Source organism: Bos taurus, chromosome 11 (genome assembly GCF_002263795.3).
Source record: "Bos taurus isolate L1 Dominette 01449 registration number 42190680 breed Hereford chromosome 11, ARS-UCD2.0, whole genome shotgun sequence".
Taxonomy (NCBI): Eukaryota; Metazoa; Chordata; class Mammalia; order Artiodactyla; family Bovidae; genus Bos; species Bos taurus.
The window spans coordinates 93,157,094-93,176,684 of NC_037338.1; the positions used below are offsets into that span (position 1 = coordinate 93,157,094).

General features: G+C 43.5%; 1 protein-coding gene across 3 annotated transcripts in view; it reads left to right on the forward strand.

The window, feature by feature from the left end:
• Positions 1-19,591, forward strand: part of MRRF (mitochondrial ribosome recycling factor) — a 56,598-nt gene that overhangs the window by 17,316 nt on the left and 19,691 nt on the right. For all 3 annotated transcript variants that reach the window (XM_059891465.1, XM_024999122.2, NM_001076307.1), the window contains 2 exon segments: positions 1,030-1,148; positions 7,549-7,640. In XM_059891465.1, coding sequence (XP_059747448.1) covers positions 1,030-1,148; positions 7,549-7,640 — 211 coding nt within the window.

A 19,591-nucleotide genomic window follows, 5' to 3' on the forward strand; every position in this document is an offset into this window, starting at 1 on the left:
ACACCACCCTTATGGCAGAAAGTGAAGAGGAACTCAAAAGCCTCTTGATGAAGGTGAAAGTAGAGAGTGAAAAAGTTGGCTTAAAGCTCAACATTCAGAAAACGAAGATCATGGCATCTGGTCCCATCACTTCATGGGAAATAGATGGAGAAACAGTGGAAACAGTGTCAGACTTTATTTTTTGGGCTCCAAAATCACTGCAGATGGTGACTGCAGCCATGAAATTAAAAGACGGTTACGCCGTGGAAGAAAAGTTATGACCAACCTAGATAGCATATTGAAAAGCAGAGACATTACTTTGCCAACAAAGGTCCGTCTAATCAAGGCTATGGTTTTTCCTGTGGTCATGTATGGATGTGAGAGTTGGACTGTGAAGAAGGCTGAGCACCGAAGAATTGATGCTTTTGAACTGTGGTGTTGGAGAAGACTCTTGAGAGTCCCTTGGACTGCAAGGAGATCCAACCAGTCCATTCTGAAGGAGATCAGCCCTGGGATTTCTTTGGAAGGAATGATGCTAAAGCTGAAACTCCAGTACTTTGGCCACCTCATGGGAAGAGTTGACTCGTTGGAAAAGACTCTGATGCTGGGAGGGATTGGGGGCAGGAGGAGAAGGGGACGACAGAGGAGGAGATGGCTGCATGGCATCACTGACTCAATGGACGTGAGTCTGAGTGAACTCCGGGAGTTGGTGATGGACAGGGAGGCCTGGTATGCTGCGATTCATGGGGTCGCAAAGAGTTGGACATGACTGAGCGACTGATCTGATCTGATCTGATGGGACCAGATGCCATGATCTTCATTTTTTGAACGTTGAGTTTTAAGCCAGCTTTTCCACTCTCCTCTTTCACCTTCATCAAGAGGCTCTTTAGTTCCTCTTCACTTTCTGCCATAAGGGTGGTGTCATCTGCATATCTAAGGTTATCGATATTTCTCTAAACATTAGTTGAATCTGAATTGATAGAGACTTAGATGTGAGGTTACTAAAAGTCCTTCTGAATTCTAAAACGCTTTCTTTAAACTTCCTTTTAGGAGCCCTTGACAATATCACTGTGGTGACTGCTGATGGGAAGCTTCCTCTCAACCAGATCAGCCAGATCTCCATGAAGTCGCCACAGCTGATACTGGTGAATATGGCCAGCTTCCCAGAGGTAAGGTGGCCTTGCTCAAGGGCTCCCTCTCTATGGTCTCCCTTGTAATGCAGGAGACTACAGCAAGTCAGGAGGAAGTATTCCCTTCACTTTGGGGTGAAACAAGAGACAAGGCATAACAAAGGGAATTTAAGGATAAGAAAAGCTCTCTTTCTGTTTCTAAATTCCTTTTCTATTTTACTCAAACACTATAGAGCCCAGGCGAGTAATTTGGATACTGACACAGGTCCCATCTAAGACAAACAGTAGTGGCAGTGGGGTAATTGCAGGCAGGGGTAAACTGTAGAGCGTGCGCCCTGTCTGAAGGGAGCAGCCTTTGCCCAGTTGCTGCTGATCCTTCCCAGGCAGAAATGTGTACCTGGTAATCAGATACTACCAGATACTAAGATTTTTATTTACAGAAGAAGCCAATAGCTGCAGTTTCTATCTTTGCTAAATGTTGCTAACTAATTCCCTTTTTCAGTGTGTTCTAAGTCTATGACAAAATATATTGATGGGCCATGTTTGACCCATGGGCCACCAGTTTATGACTTTTGCATTATTTGGAGTAGTGCTGTGCTGTGCTGTGCTTAGTCACTCAGTTGTGTCTGACTCTTTGTGACCCCATGGACAGTAGCCCACCAGGCTCCTCTGTCCACGGGGATTCTCCAGGCGAGAATACTGGAGTGGGTTGCCATGCCCTCCTCCAGCGGATCTTCCCAACCCAGGTGGGTTCTTTACCGTTTGAGCCACCAGGGTAGCCCTTTTTGGAGCAGACCTTCCAGGAATTCACATTCCTTTGGGACTCGACTGACCATTGCAGAATATTGCCCAGAGCACAGTGCTTCCAGGGCTGGAAGGTGGGTTGCATTAGATCATTGCAACCTGGAGGCTGTGATTTTAAGTCTGGTTGAGGAAGATAAATAGGCTGTTCCTTCCTGGTCCAGTAAGAAGTGACCTGGATTGGGACTCCTTGAGGACCTGGAATGTGGTCCCACCTCTCGCCAGCTGGCTATGTAGGTTGCGTCATTCTATGGGTCTCCATTTCCTCATCTGTTCACCTGAGGTGAAGGAATCTGAAGTCTCTATTCCACTGGTCTCTTTCAGTAATTCTAGCCCAAAGACAGAGACCAAAGTTGAACCTGCTGGATTTGACAAAACTGGGTTAGAGATAAGAGTAAGCCCTTGCTACAAACAAACTTTCACATCAGGGGGCTCTTGCAGCCAATGTGCCCATATTTGGGGGGGTATTACTCTCTCCTCCCCTGTTGTGTTCTCCATACTTCAGCCAGAGTGAACTTGTAAAGATATTAATATCTATTGGATTATGCCATTCCCGGGCATTGAGTTCATCAGCGGCTTCAAGTAATCTCTAAGAAGATGACTGTGGCCTAGACGGCTTTGTGTGAAACAGCCCCTGCCTGTCCCTGCAGATGCCCCGGTCTTGTGCACTGCCACCCTTGCACACTGCTCTGCCCACGAGCCTTTCAGTTCCTCAAACCCTTAATATCCTCAGGGCCTTTGCATATGCTGTTTCCTTTGCTAGGATCACCCTTGTCTGGCCGATTACTATCCGTATTTTGGACTACAGCTTTCATATTGCTTTCTCAGGGAAGTCTTTCCTAGTCTACGCAAAATCTCAATTATTCCTCTATATTAACCACTTTTATACAGCACAGTTCTTTTTCTTCATTGTACTTATTAACAGTTATGCCCTTATCTACATCTTAGTTTTCTATCTCCCTTTCCCTAGATCATAAGCTTGGAATGTAGGAATCGTATCCAACTTGCTCATTCTGTCCAGCACCAAACACCATGCCTGACACATGGACGCACCCAGTACATTTCCCTCAAGTGGGTGAATACTTGTCATTAGGTTGATGGAAGGGAGGCACTCATTCGTGGTGTTCCTGAGGAGCAGAGAAATGGACAGAAAGGGAACTCTTAGCTCTTTCCCCTTCTGGCCCCTCTGAACCACTGAGGCCTCTCTGCCTTGTTCATCTGATCCCACAGGCACCGCGGGCCAATTTAGGGAACAGCCTCCTAATTACACAGCTTGAAGACCTCATCAGGCAGATTGCTTTTCAGAGCCAGCCACTTCTGTTATTAAATAGCAAAAGGCATTCACAGAAGAAGCACCTGATTGGCCACCAGAGTGTCTTAGGAGGCAGGAGGAGGTACTAACAGCTTAATTTTTTCTTAGGAAATGGGAATATATCTTCATTTTCCAAGCAAGGCATCTTTGCCATTTCTCCAAGTTGAAATTCTGTGAGTTTTGAAAAAAAAAAACACAACACATCTACAGTTAACCTTAGTAGAGAGGCTCCTTACAAGGACAGAGCGAGGAAGTGTGAGTTACATTGTCTTTTGAATTCCTTTATCTCATCTGGTGTATATATTAAACAAATAGCTCTAACTAAACATTTCCTTCCTCTGGTTTAGAAGCTGTCCACGGAGTGCCCAGGTTTATAGCTTCAAAATGCTGAGCTAATCCTCTCTGTGTTTATATACTTCCTTTCTGTTTCACAAGCGGCTGGCTTTCTTTTCAAATCTGAGCATTTCTGTGTCATGCCATAGAGACATGATGCAGATTTACATGCATAATGTTTTTAAATGCATTGAGGACAGAAAACTGCATTGCATTTGTTTAGCATGTGTCCTGCTTGATAAATGATACACACAAGTTACTACCTTCCATAAACTTGCCTGCAGCTAGAGTTAATGATGGGAAAGAAGGCAGTTTGGGAAAAAAAAAAAAACAGACCACAGCATGATTTGAACAAGGCAAATGAGAAAAAAAATTCTGCAGGCTCCTTTATTGCTCTTGTGGAAGGAAGAAAGGTGGGTTGAGTGTCTACAGGGCTGCTGGGCATTGCTTTCTCGTGTTCTGTTTCATGTGATCAGCACAGCTACTCTTTAAAGTTAGACTTAAGTCCGTTTTCTGGAGGAGGAAACTGAGGCTCAGAAAAGTAGAATTCTTCCACAGATTCATGCTGTGGCGGTAGAGCCAGGACTTGAGCTTAGGTCTGTCTGTTTGACTCTAAATCCTGTGCTTCCTTCACCATCTGTTCCTTAATTCCACAAGTATTTTTGTTGAGTCTCTGCAAATCAGCTGTTGACTTGAACCCAGATTGTCAAGGACTTGTTCACCTGTCTACAAAAATTTCATCGTCTTTTGTCCTGTAGCATACACACCCATATAGATGTGAGTATAGACGTGAATGAATTGGATTTATTAGTTTAAGAATCCCTGGAGGAGGAAAGGCAACCCACTCCAGTATTCTTGCCTGAAAAATCCCATGGACAGAGGAGCATGGCAGGCTATAATCCCTGGGGTCCCAAAGAGTCAAACACTACTGAGTGAGCATGCACGCACGCAGTGATAGCAGACATTGCTAATTGATCACAGCACTCGGTCCTGCCTAACACCACATGGGATCTGTGATCTTTCTCCACACAGTACTCCAAGCAGCCACAACCAGTGGGTCATTGTTGCCATCGGAGGGTGTCTGTTTGCACTGGGGCGCTGGCGGGCATCTCTTCAGTGAGGGATAAAGGCTAAGAGATGGAAATGGGATAGAAATGCATGCCTTTTTGTCGGAACCCTGAGTAGGTCAGAAGTCATGTTGGGAAAATGACTATAATTCCCTGAGTTTCTGTATTCTGTATCAAACTAAAATGTACATGTTTAAAGTGTTTCAGAAGAACTACCTCTTTCAGTAGGTTTTTTTTGCAAATGAAACCACTCTTGGTTCATATTTTTTCTGCACGCGAAAGGACACAGAACAGGTATAAAATGATAACAAAATAAGGCTTTTGGGAGGGGTATAAACATGAAGAGTTTTTCTAACAGGTTTGAGCCAGTGCTTTAATATACATATTAATCTACTTATTCAGCAAGCTTCTACTGAGCACTCACTGCATCCTTGGCACTGAGCCTTGGACAGGGAAGGTGTAAATATTGAGCTGTATCTCCTGCCCAGCTTGGAAGCAGCGGTGGGTGCTCCCATGCTTGCCTAGGAAGGCTGTGTGACAACACTTGGGCCAAACTGTGAAGGGAAAGTGGAGGTGGTGGTGGTGGGCTGGTCCAGCCAACTTACCAGTCTTTCCTTCAATGAAAAGCTTCAAAAAAATATTAGACTTGAAATCAGGTCAGTTCTTCAAAGTGGTGATTCTCCCTTTTTTTAAAAAAATTTTTTTTAGTTAATTAGTCTATTTATTTATATTTTGGCCACACTGAGAGGCATGTGGGATCTTAGTTCCCCCGACCAGGGATAGAACCTGCGCCTCCTGCATTGGAAGTGCGGAGTCCTAACTTCTGGACTGCCAGGGAAGCCCCTCCCTTTATGTTTAACTTTAGAAATCTGTGTTTCATTTTATTAAAGAAGTTGGTAGTTCTCTTGTAGAGGAAAATTTCATTTCTTTATCCAGCTCTTTTATTTACCTTGGCCATACGCTTTATACACCAGACCTAGTTCCAAATTCTTTTTGGCTATTAAAAAAAAAGAATCAAATTCCCTGTGCCACAGTTACTGAACACATTGAGCTAGTGGATCTGGGAGGTCATAGAGACTAAGTAATGTCACTGGATGGAGAGTTGAGGAGCTGAGCCTGCTCTTAACACTGCCAGTAACCAGAAGCGTGATGGGCGAGGTCTTCACTCCGTTGCTCTCGGCTTTCAGGGACTGTGTCTCTGTGTAGGGGTGTGACCTTTACCAGCAGGTCCCTGCACACATAAGGAAGGGACTGGATGTCTGAGATCCCTTCCAGCTCCATAGTCTGTGGTCAGAGGTACATTTTGAGAATTTATCATTTTAAGCAGTGGCTGCACAGTTAAATTCTGTAGCCCAAGGGCATGATTTGTCTTCTTGTGGAATGCTGGTTTGTCTTTTTGACCTAACGATAACATCTTATGTCCCTGTAGAATTTAGGTCATTTTACCATGAAATGGATGAGCTTTTTAGGCACGCCCTTGAAACAAAACACAACCTGGAAAAATAAAATAGGTGTGCAACAAACCCCATTTATTTAAACCGGAAAGTCTAGGGAGGAACTCAAGGCTGGGAGTTGGTTCCGTTGAATCCAAGCGACGTGGATTGGCTCTGGTCAAACCTAAAATTCTTTTGAAAATCAGGGGCCTTGTTTTCATGAATGGCACATTGTCACGCCAATGAAATTCTCTCTTCCACACTCCCTTCTCTTATGCGGTAGGATTGCAAACCAGGTGTGGTTATAATGTTGCTTGAAGTTGAGATAAGGCAGTTTGGGAGAGAGCAAGGCTGTGTCAGAAGAGACCCAGATGGACCTTAGGACAGCGGTGCATCAGAGAACGATACTCCGAGATCTGTAAGAAACCATAATGGAAAAAAATGTGAGAAAGAATATGTATAACGTAATCGTGTTGCTGTACAGCAGAAATTAACATTGTAAAAGAGCTATAGTTTGATGAAATAAATTTTTTTTAAACAAAGAGGGACTTTGATGACAGTCCCGTGGTTAAGACTTTGCACTTCCGCTGCAGGGGCCATGGGTTTGATCCCTGTTCAGGAGAACTAAGATCTGACATCGCATGCCTCATGGTACAGCCACAAAAAAGAGAAAAAAATAAAGACAGCAGTGCATCAGCTAGGTGATGACATCAGCTTATCATTCTCCGGGGGTTTGTGCATTCTTACCTTTATTGAATGTGTTTATATAATAGCACCCCTTGCCTGGGTATTACAGGCACCCAGACACAGAGGAAGATGCATGGCTCATGTTACCTCATTTAATCCTCTCTGAGGTACAGTACTGCAGGGTCTCAGATTACTACATGGAGCCTCAGAGAGGTCAAGCTTATTGCCCAGGGTCACATGGTTAGCAGAGTGGGGATTTGAACAGAGATCTTCCATGCTTCCTTTCTTGGCACACACACCAGCAGAGATTCATCGCTCATGCCAAAACACAAGTGAGGTTGGTGTGAGCATAGATGTGAGTGAGTTAAATTTATTTACTCATTCCACTCGGCACTGGTATATTTTGAGTGTAAAATGTCAACTGGAGTTTTTAATGTATAAAATCTTTCAGCTGTCTTTACACCAATCTTTGCACAGACCAGCCCCCCTCCCTTGAGGATTTATTGTGGTTTTGATCTGTGTTGCCTCAAACCATTGAAATCTTTTCAAAGAAGCAGAGCTGTTTTCTTTTTATTTTTTCCTCTATGCTTTTTTTCCCTCCCGCAATACACTGGTACCAGGAGTGGACATAGTTTGCTATTCAGCTTGATCAAAGCACTCTACACCAATGTAACTTCCTGATCTTACTGGTAACAGAACTAAATGTTTCCATGTTCTGCCAAGATGGGTTGCCAGTTATCGACAGAGGGCTTGCATCTGGTAATAATTATTTACTAATTCTGTTTACCTTTTGATCTGGTTTTCAGTGTACAGCTGCAGCTATCAAGGCTATAAGAGAAAGTGGAATGAATCTGAACCCAGAAGTGGAGGGGACGCTAATTCGGGTACCCATTCCCAAGTAAGTCTGGCTGACACTCACATATTTTGATGTAATGGGGCAGCTATCTTTGGAAGGAAATCAACACTCCATGATACTGTCAGTCTGATGGTGTACTTTACCTGTGTCTCTCGTCCTGGCCGGCTCCAGCAGCTTTGAGATCCAGTTTATTGATTCAGATGCAGCAGTAAAACTGACAAAGTTCTTGTCCTCATGTATTTTATAGTCCTATTGGGAAGATAAGACTCATAAATAAAGTCATTCCAGATAATGAAATGCTGTGAGAAAAGAAAGGACAGTGTGTTCCAATAGGGAGTGACTTGCTGAGAGTGATGGTGGCAGGGACAGCTTCACAAGGAGGTCACATTTCTGCCGACAGTTGAATGATGAGGACAAGGCAGCCTAGAGGAAGAGCTTTCCAGGCAGAGGGAACAGACAGCCCAAAGGCCCTGAATCTGAAAAGACCTCGACACTTGTAATCTCTAACACAAATTTCTGGAAGAGTCATTTTCCCATTAGTCCTCACTTGTTGAAGAAGTTTAGGTATAAGAAAGAACAGAATATTGTTAATTACGTAAATATATAGAACTTAAGAGTTTCAAAGGCATAAACTGTGTGTTTATTTTTAAATTAAGAAAGAAAAGAAATTATAAGACCTTGGCATATTTGATGAAGAAAAAGCCATTGTGTCTCAGTGGTGGTGTGGGGTTGGATCGGTGAGAGGCCCATGCTCTCGGCATTACAGGCCCTGGTGAGTAGTGTGGGCTGTGCTGTCACTGTAGTGGGAAGCCACTGGAGGCCCTTCAGCAGAGGCGTGATCTGAGGTTGACTTTTTAGGAGCTCTCTGGCTGCTGATTAACAGATGAAATGTAGGGGGACAGAGTGGACCCGGAGAGCATCGTTGGGAGGCCACTGCAGTAGTCTAATTCCAGGACTTGGTGTGTGCTAAGTCGCTTCAGTTGTGTCCGACTCTGCGACCCTATGGACTGTAGCCCACCAGGCTTCTCTGTCCATGGGATTCTTGAGACAAGAATACTGGAGTGGGTTGCCATGCCCGCCTCCAGGGGATCTTCCTCACACAGGGATTGAACCCACTTCTCTTACACCTCTGCTTTGGCAGGTGGGTTGTTTACCACTAGCACTACTTGGAAGCCCAGCAAGCCCCAAGTAAGTGTTGAATTCATTCAGTCACTCAACAAATATTTTTATTAAGCCCTAACTACCTGCCAGGCCCTTTCCTGTTTGTTGAGATAGAACAGTAAATAGCACCAACAAGAAAAAGTCCCCATCCTCCTGGGGCTTATTTTATAGTCAAGTAGGCACAGTAAAGAAACCCATAGCTCAGATGGTAAAGAATCTGCCTACAATGCAGGAGACCTGGGTTTGACCAGTGACAGATTTTATTTTCTTGGGCTCCAGAATCACTGTGGATGGTTACTGAAGTCATGATTTTAAAAGACACATGCTCCTTGGAAGGAAAGCTATGGCAAACCTGAACAATGTATTAAAAAGCAGAGACATCACTTTGCCAACAAATATCTGTATAGTCAAAACTATAGTTTTTCCAGTAGTCCTCTACGGATATGAGAATTGGACCATAAAGATGGCTGAGCGTCATAGAATGGATGCTTTTGAATTGTGGTGCTGGAGAAGACTCTTGGGAGTCCATTGGACTGCAAGGAAATCCATCCAGTCAATCCTAAAGAAAATCAACCCTGAATATTCATTGGAAGGATTGATGCTGAAGCTGAAGCTCCAATACTTTGGCCCCCCAATGGGAAGAGCGAACTCAGTGGAAAAGATTTCCTGATGCTGGGAAAGACTGAGGGCAGGAGGAGCAAGGGGCATCAGAGGATGAGATGGTTGGATAGCATCACTGATTCAGTGGAGATGAGTTTGAACGAACTCCAGGAGATGGTGGAGGACAGGGAAGCCTAGTGCGTTACAGTCTATGGGGTCACAAAGTCTGACACAACTTGGTGTCTGAACAACAACAGGCACAGTAAACAAACAAATACATGATGTCAGGGGATGGTAAGGACTATGAAGGAAAGTAAGCAGGCACCACTTCAAGGAAAACAGATGGGGAAACAGTTGAAACAGTGTCAGACTTTATTTTTGGGGGCTCCAAAATCACTGCAGATGGTGACTGCAGCCATGAAATTAAAAGACGCTTACTCCTCGGAAGAAGAGTTATGACCAACCTAGATAGCATATTGAAAAGCAGAGACATTACTTTGCCAACAAAGGTCCGTCTTGTCAGGGCTATGGTTTTTCCAGTGGTCATGTATGGATGTGAGAGTTGGACTCTGAAGAAAGCTGAGTGCCGAAGAATTGATGCTTTTGAACTGTGGTGTTGGAGAAGACTCTTGAGAGTCCCTTGGACTGTAAGGAGATCCAACCAGTCCATTCTGAAGGAGATCAGCCTTGGGTGTTCTTTGGAAGGAATAATGCTAAAGCTGAAACTCCAGTACTTTAGCCACCTCATGCAAAGAGTTGACTCGTTGGAAAAGACTCTGATGCTGGGAGGGATTAGGGGCAAGAGGAGAAGGGGATGACAGAGGGTGAGATGGCTGGATGGCATCACTGACTCAATGGACGTGAGTCTGAGTGAACTCCAGGAGTTGGTATTGGACAGGGAGGCCTGGTGTGCTGTGATTCATGGGGTCGCAAAGAGTCGGACACAACTGAGCGACTGATCTGAACTGGACTGAAGGGGCAGTGAGTGTTAGGGGTTTTATTTGTAGGTAGGAAGGTTCAAAAAGGAAGTGACATCAGAGCAGGGACCTAAGTGAAAGGAATGAATGAAGCTTCCCAATAACTGGAAGGGAAGTGGAATGTGAACTTGTCATCATGTGCCACACATCATTCTGTATTCCTTTACATAGATCACTGCATTTGTCACACAACTTCTGTAAAATAGATTTTTTCCCCCAGGTGTGGAAATTCAGGCTCAGAGAATGTGTGTGTCTTTGAGGTCACACAGCTTATGCTGAAGCTCAGGTTTAGTTGATTCTGGAGCCTCAGGATATACCCATGCTAGCAACAAGAATTAATACCAACACCGAAGAGTCCAAGAACTTCCCTGCAGACCTTTTTCTTCTGCTTTTTGGCCAGAAAATGGCCTCTGTAAGTCAGAAATAACACTCTGCTTTGAAATCATATGAATTGGGAGCTATATAAGAAGCAAATAGACCTGAGTTCAAGTCCAGTACTTGTTTTCTTGGTTGGTTCGTTGATTCGCTTAGCAAATTTTCTACAAATGTGTTACGTGCCAGCCTCTGTGCTGGGTGTTCTGGTTGCATGTGGATCTAATGTTGGCCTTTGTGTAACTCAGGGCTGTGCGGGCCCCTTGTTTATATTACTGGCAGATTACTTGTGGAGTTTACTATTACCTACAGTTTATAGATGAAAAAAATTAAAATTCACGGAAATTAAGGGACTTGCTCAATATCACATGGCCAGAATTTGAATTCTGAGTTTTTCTGTTACCATATTTCAGGCTCTTTCTTCTGCGCTCAATGTATAGGTGGGTAATTCTGGAAAGTGCTAGGTGTACTCACGTCCATCAGAAGCATGACTCGCAAGTGGGATGGATATAGTCAGCAGCTTAATTTTTTTGTTCTTGCTGCTATGTATGTGAAATCTTGGCAAAGCCTCTTACCCGCCCTCCCCACCCCCGCCCCGAGCCTCAGGTTCTTCATGCACAAGATGAAGGCATTGTTCTCAGTGGTCTGCCAGGTCCCTTTTGGAGCTCCAGAATGCTGTGATGCTGTGAAGTGATGCCCCTAAATGCTCGTTGCTGACTTGGATTCTTATAGAGTGGCCCAATTGTGGATCATTTGTTTCTTTCAAAGAACTCGCTGACATCATGTGCTCCTCTGCAGCCCCGCTCGAGTTAATGGCTGCAAGTTTTGAAAGATCAGTGAGTTTAACTTGAATTTCCAAAGACATGGGGATCTGTTACATTATATTTTGCATTATTTTATGTTGGTTAATGGGTGTAATCCAAGAGAAAGTTGACGGACCAAATCCGTCTGCTCCTGCAAACCTCATTTTTTATATACTTTCTTCCCTTTGACAAGGTGGTAAGGTCATGGGGCCCCTTACTGCATTATACGTTTGGTAGTTTTCCAGATAAAAAATGAATGATCTGTTCTTTATTATGGAGGTTGTGTCATGTGAGAGGATAAAGGCTGATTTAGATGTAAAGAGGACCAAGGTTTTTGTTTGGTTTTGGCAGTGACTTCCATATGACTCTGGGCATGTCACCCTAGCAGATTGTAGCCTTCTAGTTCCTCATTTGTAAAATAAATGATATAATACACAATGATAGCTAGATCTTTGGTGAAATTAGTAGAGAAAATAAATTAAGTAGTGTGATCTCCTTAGAGGAAAAGAAGCTATATAAATATAAGATACTAATAATATTTCAATAGACATACAATTTTCCTTACATACATAATTTTACTTCAGGAGAAAAGGAAGGAGTGAGGAAGGGAACAAGTATGCTGAGTACCTACTATGTGCCAGGAACTGTTGGGTGCTTGAGATACACAAAAGAAGTGCAGAAGTCTAATAGTTAAATTTGCACCTTGGTAACACGAAAGCCTGGAATGGAGTTCTGATTCTTCTACTTTTTAGCTTTGTGACAGTATCAGCTGTCTCTACCTCTCTGAATCTCAGAGAGCTCGTCTGTAATGTATTTATAGGGCTTGCCTTTTATAGTTATTGGGAGATTTCAGTGAGATAATGTACGCAAGGCTTTTGAAGTTTATTAAGCACTAAGTTAATGCTGACAAAGGTTCCTTCATTCCTTTTCATAAGTAGACAGGTGCATCCCTCCCTTTAAAGGATGGGGAACCTGAGATACCCAGAGGTGAGGCATTGGCTCCAGATCACACAGCAAACCTGCGAGGAGGAAAATAGCACACTAAAGCTTATTTTAGGAGTCTGGGAGGTGGGAGGTAATCAAATGCATAAATTCCCAGGATTGGTTTCTGATGATAACATTTCAAGTTTAAGTCTTTAAAAATGTAGCTTCCCAGTTGATTATGATTCTTCCCCTAATGACAGTCTACCGGTTTGCTTTCCTGCCTTCAGTCTGGATGCCCAGAGCTAAGTTTTATTTTCAGTTGCAACGGATCTCAGCTGGTACCTCAGCCTCTATACACTCCTCTGATTCTCATATTCTTATTTAAATGAGTCTTCTGAGTACATGACTCTTCCTACAATCTGCCTCTGATCCTTTTGGAAAGAAGGCAGAATATAAACCCTAAAGCAATAACAGGTCAGACTTGGAGCCTGGGTGGTTCCTATCACCAGGCTTTCTTTTCATAGCCTCTGCAAATCCAGCTGCATGACTGTGAGCAAGTTCTCCTGGCTGTCTTCAGTAAGATGACCTTGGGCCTCCCCAGCTCTGGGTTACATCCGCCCCCACTGACAATGTATATGGGTTTTGTTTTCTTCTCTGGCTGGTCTTCTCCCATTTAGAGAAGTCAATCAACTGGATGGGTTCTTTGAACATTCCTGTTAATCAAGATTCGTTGAAATAGTTTCTTCTCTTTTTGTTATTTATGTCATCAGGTTCTGGGTCCTATTTATTAACCACCTGCACTACAGGTTTAATGCCTGGAGATACTGTGCTGAATGCCCGAGGGTTTCTCCCTGCATTCTCATAATACCACTCTGAGGTCAGGAGATGGTTCCTATGCCCACTTGCCTGATAGGAGACCTGAAACTCCCAGGAATCAGTGTCCACTGTCATAGGGCTGCCTAGGGGCAGAAGCAGGATGGAACGCAAGACTGACATACTGCCTTTCCCCTGTTCTTGCCTCCTGGTAGCAGCTTGTTTTGGTATGTCAGTTCTTCATTCCTTAATCAGGGACCCTGAAAAGTTTTGAGCAGGAGTTTGTTTTGGTCGGGCCCCCAGCCCATTCACATCTTCTTTATGCCCCCAAACAAACAAACAAACACTCTCTTACTGGTTGTTTTACCAAATATTGATGAGAAAACCACACAAAGTAGAAGGACGCTGTTTTGTTTTGAGAGCACTGAGTTCATCTTTGACTTTAAATAAAACTGTTAGGAATCATGGATTCACTGAAGAGATTAAAGTACCTGGGGTCGACTCATTCCCCGGGGAAGCTGCCTCCTTCCTGGATTGTCCTCCTCTTTTATTATTTCTTGTCAGTGTCTGCATGGTTTTACTTTAAGTGGGATTAAATAGAAAATCAAAATACTTCCATTCTATTCTCCATAGGGCATCACTTTTATTTTTAAATTTTGTTTTGCAGTATAGCCAATGAACAATGTTGTGATAGGAGTCTAGAAAGATGGTGCTGATGAACCTGTGTGCAGGGCAGCAGTGGAGATGCAGACATAGAGAAGAGCCTTGTGGACACAGTGGGGGAAGGAGAGGGTGGGGTGAATTGAGAGAGTAGCATTGAAACATGTGTATTACCACACGTAGAAATAGATAGCCAGTGAGAATTTGCTGTATGATGCAGGGAGCTCAAATCCAGTGCGCTGTGATGACCTAGAGGGATGAGATGGGGTGGGAGGTGGGAAGGAGGTTCAAGAGGGAGGGAACATATGTATATCTATGGCTAATTCATCTTGATGTATGGCAGAAACCAACACAATATTGTAAGGCAGTTACCCTCCAAGTAAAAATAAATTAATTAATAATAAAAAAACAATGTGATAGTTTCAGGTGAACAGTGAAGGGGACTCAGCCATACATATACATGTATCCATTCTCCCCCATACTCCCCTGCATAGGGCTCAACTAGTAGCACCTTGTTCCAAATTTTTTCTATGCAGCTTCAGACACGTGTCTAAATCTCCGTCTCCATTTTTCTTGTGATGACATGGGATTATATTATACCCACTCTTCTGCACTTCCCTTTTTTAACTTAATGTATCATTGCTCTGGTGAGAGTTCTTCTTTACTCTTTTTAAGGGTTGCATAGGGTTTGCCTGTTACCTATAGCATTAAAGAGTTGCCATTTGTTGAATATCTTGGTGGTTTAAATTGTTTTCTTTTTTGCTAACAGTGTTGTAATGGTCTTCTAAGGATCTTCCTGTTCTTCTGCTAGAGGTGGGAAGTGGTAAATAGGGGACTGTAACTGGGGGAGATGTGCACAGAATGTGGGGCGCCTTGGTGTGAGCTTTGCTCCTTGATTGTCACAGTGCTCATTTGCACTAGTGTGCTGCATATTGCTGAGCTTCGTGGAGACATGGACGCTTCAGGGCCAGGCGAACATCTGCAACACAGCTGAGTGACCCCTCCAGTGGTCCGCAGACTCAAACTTGACATCACTCTCTTAGGAAACCCCATTGATATTTCAGTGGCTCTCATGGCTCAGTGCTTATTGATAATAATACTAAGTAAAGTGACTACTTAACTGAGTGCAAACTATAGTGTAGGCCTTATACTACATTATTTAGGTCATTCTGTCATTCCCTATTTTTTTGGTACATGAGCTAAGTAAGCCCAAGAGAGGTTGAATAACTTGTTCAAGTTCATCTAGCTAATAAAGATAGAGTTGTGCACGATTTAAATATGGGTCTGCTTGACTTCAAAGTCTATTCTTAACATCTGTGGACCTCCGAGAGCACTTTTTCTTTTTGTAATAGGGGGCAGCAATTAGTATTTTAAAGTTTAATTATATACCAACCCACACCATGTGGAGCATAATTGCCAGAGCTCAAACCAGGATGCATGATCTAAAAGTGAATTTGTACACCGCTTTTTGGCGTGGAGGCAGTCTGGAATATAAACAACTTGGGTATTTTTTTTTTTTTTAGTCAACTATATTGAGGTATATCTTTCATACAAAAAAAATGGACCCATTTCAAGTGTACATGATAGTGAATTTTGACAAATGTATGTGTCCCTGTAACCACTATCTTAGTCAACCTGTAGATCACCTCAGTCATCCTGAAAGTTCCTGTGCCCCTTTGCACATCAGTCCCTATCCTCCTCTGGCACCAGGTGACCTCTTAACTGCTCTTATGATCATATAAAATTGTTATGCTGAAATATGAAACTTCTAAGATATTTATAAATTTATTCAACAGATATTTATTGAGCACCTACTATGTGTCAGGCATAATTCTGACATGGAGGATTACAACAGTGAGCAAGCCAGACACAACCTCTGCCTTTGTGGAACCTCTGCTGGGTTCTGTCCCAGGGCTGGGAAGATCCCCTGGAGAAGGGAAAGGCTACCCACCCCAGTATTCTGGCCTGGAGAATTCCATGGAATGTATAGTCCATGGGGTTGCAAAGAGTCGGACACTATTGAGTGACTTTCACTTTTCACTGGGAAAATGGACAGTAACGCATACATACAGTGTGTGTGTGTCAGCGGCCACATTTTTCTCTCTGTGGAGAAAAAGCAATAAAGGACATTATAGGGGTGGTCGTGGGCTGGTGCAGTTTTAAGTGGTGTATTCACTGAAGGCTTCAGGGGAAAGGTGATAATTTAGCATAGAACTGAGGACATGAGAGAGCAGACTATGCTTATATTCATCACTAAGGCAGAGGAAGCAGCAAGTGCAAAGACCCTGAGGTGGGTGTTCAGGGAGTAGTAAGATAGTAAGAGTGCTCAGTGGCTGTAGCAGAACACGGGAGGGGAGAGAAGTAGGAGCTGAGATCAGAGTGAAATGGGGAGGCCAGTATCATGTAAAGTCTTTATTAGTCAGTGTTCTCCAAAGAAACAGAACCAATAGGGCATATATGTAAAAAGATTTATTGTAAAGAATTAACTCATGCGATTATGGATGCCGACAAGTCCCAAGATCTGCAGTCTTGGGAGACAGAGGCTCAGGAGAGCTGATAGTGTGGTTCCCAGTCTAAAGGCCAGGGGCCTGGAGACCCAGGAAGTGCTGATGTTTCAGTTTGAGTCAAAGGCAGGGGAAAAAAAAAAACCATTGTTGCAGTTTGAAGGCAGTTGGGCAGAAGGAATTCCTTCTTATTCAGGGGAATTCTGTATTATTTTTGTTTTTTGCAGGCCTTCAAGTGATTGAGTGAGGCCCACCCACATTAGGGAGGGCAGTCTGCTTTACTCAGTCTAAAGATTTGAATGTTCCACTCGTCCAGGACATCCTCAGAGAAACACTCAGCGTAATGTTTGACCGAATATCTGGGACTGCTATGACACAAAAAATTAACCATCTGCTGTATACCTGAAACTAATACAGCATTGTAAATAACTATACCCTAATAAAAATTCAAATAAATAAAATTAGCCATCATAGTTCTTATAGACCCTTATAAAGATTTTGGTTTCTGTTTGGAGTAAGATGGGAAGTCATTGGAGGGTTTTGAGCTAGGGAGGGATATGATCTGACTTAGGTTTTGAAAGGATCATTCTGGCTGCCGTTTTGAGAATCACACTGTCTGAAGGTGAGGGTGAAGGCAGGGACCAGTTGGGAGCTATTGTGGTAATCCAGGTATGGGGCCTGGACTAGTATGGCAATGGGATTGGTTAGAAGTGATCAGATTCTGGGCACATTTTAAGGAAAAGCTACCAGGATTTGCTGACAGATTGGCTGTAAATTTAGGAAGAAAGATCTCAAAGATGACTTCAAAGTTTTTGACCTGAGTAACTGGAAGGATAGAGTTGCCGTTTACTGAAACAGGGCAGATGTGGGAGGACAGACTGGGTGTGAGAGAAGACCAGGTTTTATCCTGTGTTTAATTTGAGATGCTAATAGACATCCATGTGGAGAGGTCAAGTAGGCTGTTAGGTATGTAAGTTTAGAGTTCAGACAAGGCTGTGGGCTCGAGAGAGAAATCTGGGAGGCATGAACATGTAGAAGAAGCCATGAGATTAAATGAGATTACTTTAGAGAATAAATGTAGATGGTGAAGAAAAGGGTTTGGAAACAGCCCTGGACAGTCCACATCAAGGTTTGTGGGTCAAGATGGTGAGGAGGAACCAGCCAGAGAGAGAGAATAAGCGGCCAGAGAACTCTGGAAAGTGTGGGATCCTGGGAACCGACGGAAGTGTCTTAGAGGAAGTGCCCATCAGCGGCACTGGACGTTGCTGATGGACCATGGAAGAGAAAGCCTGAGAATCAATCATCGGATTTCGCAACGTGGTTTATTTATCAGTTAGTCTCTGGTATAAAGGAAAGAAAACACAAGGGGTTTGGGCTTAGACAGACCTAGGTGTGAGTTCCTGTTCTGTCATTGTCTGGGTTTATCTACTTGGGTCCTCTGAAAGCAGACCCCAGGACAGAATTATATGTGTGAGAAATTTATGGGCAGGATCCTGTGAAAGAGAGGCTACAGGTCTGCCACTGGTAAAGAATGGAAAAGAGAGGTTTGCGCAGACGATGACGCACTGCAGTGCATTTCTGAGGATTCTGCCGGACTGACGGGCTGCTCCTGAGGGACAATGGCCCGTTAAAGGAGACTCTCTACCACTGGCTGACAGTGCCCCTGAAACATGCCCACTGTAGAGATCTTGGGCAAATCATTTCATTGTTGGAAGCTTCAGCCTCCTTATCTGTAAAATGGGCATAACTTCTATGATGTTTTTTGAAGAGTAATGGGATATTATATGGAATATTATGTGTCATAGACTTTAATTCTCTTTTCTTATACTATTTGTTATTATCTAATTCTCCTGGTTAAGGAGTTATTGAAAACATTCTTTTCTGATTATTTGGTAGTAAAACCAATGATATTTTCTTCCTGTTTGCTGATGGCTCTTTTAGTCCTTAACAGTTTCTTTCCCTCTCTTCCTCACTAACCCCTCCCCCAACCCCATGTTGTTTTGGGGTTTTTTTCCTGTCTTTTCCTCCATTTTTAGGGGTGGGAGGAGTTGAGTCATTATGTTGTAATTATCTTGGAATTTAAGTTGCTCAGGAACACTGTAGTTTGATTGTTAATGAGCACTTGGTTTGTTCTTTGAATATGAATTATGGCGAACAAGACCTCCTGGAAGGTATATCCAAAAGAAGAAAATCCTAGTCCTGCCTGTGGTGTGAGACTCGCTTAGTGTTTCTAGAAAGGCCAAGGGGCTTTGACTGTTCTTGACAGCCCCTGCCCACTGAACTGCTCCCCAGGTCCTCACAGTTGGCTCCTACCTTTCCTCCTGCCCTTGACAGCAATGATAGACCTTATGCCTAGGCCAGGCTCCTCCCTCAGACTTTATTCCAAGGTGACAGCATGGAGGAGAATTCTCCTTGTGACTGGACCAGGCAGTTTCACCAGGTAACAGTTAAAAACCCTGGGTTGTGGTTCTCCTAGCCTGGATTTTCTTTCTGAAGTTTTTTTTTTTTTTTTTGCAGCTTATGCTGATGTACAGTCTCTCATGGATGATTCCCAAGTTTTTCTAGGGAGAGCAAGGTCATAAGGCAGGGAGGCAGGGTCCCCAGGCTGAGTTAATAAGTAGGGGTAATTGCTGTACATCAGGGAGAGTGGAATTGATACCTGGAAGAACCAAGGTCAGAACAACTTGAAGAAGAGAATCAGTAAAATGAGTTAGGTGACTGTAGGCTAGTTATTTCAACTCGTTGAGTCTCAGTTTCGTCATCTGTAAAATGGGGTAGTAGAAAAATTTACTTTTCTGGAGGGGTATTGGGAGAAACTCTTGTGAAGGATAAAGGGGAGAAGGAGCAGGAGTGACAAGGAGAGTCTTTAGCTCATGATGCAGGTCTGACACCAGTGAAGAAAGGAAAGAAATCCACTCAGTGAGAAATAAATGTAATTTTTAAAATTGTCGTTATCAAGTTAACTGCTGTTGAGTGTTCCCATGACCTCTTGTGCGTGGTGACTATTAACTGTTATGGGGGGGCAGTACTGCCGTCCCCCAGCTGAGGAGACCGAGGCATGCTGTCTGCCACTGAGCTTTCCACCGGGGAGACAAGTACTGTTCAGTGACGAGAGCCAGGGAGTCATGCAGCATTTTTAACAGCTTTACTGAAGTCTAATTCACCCACGTAGAGTGTAC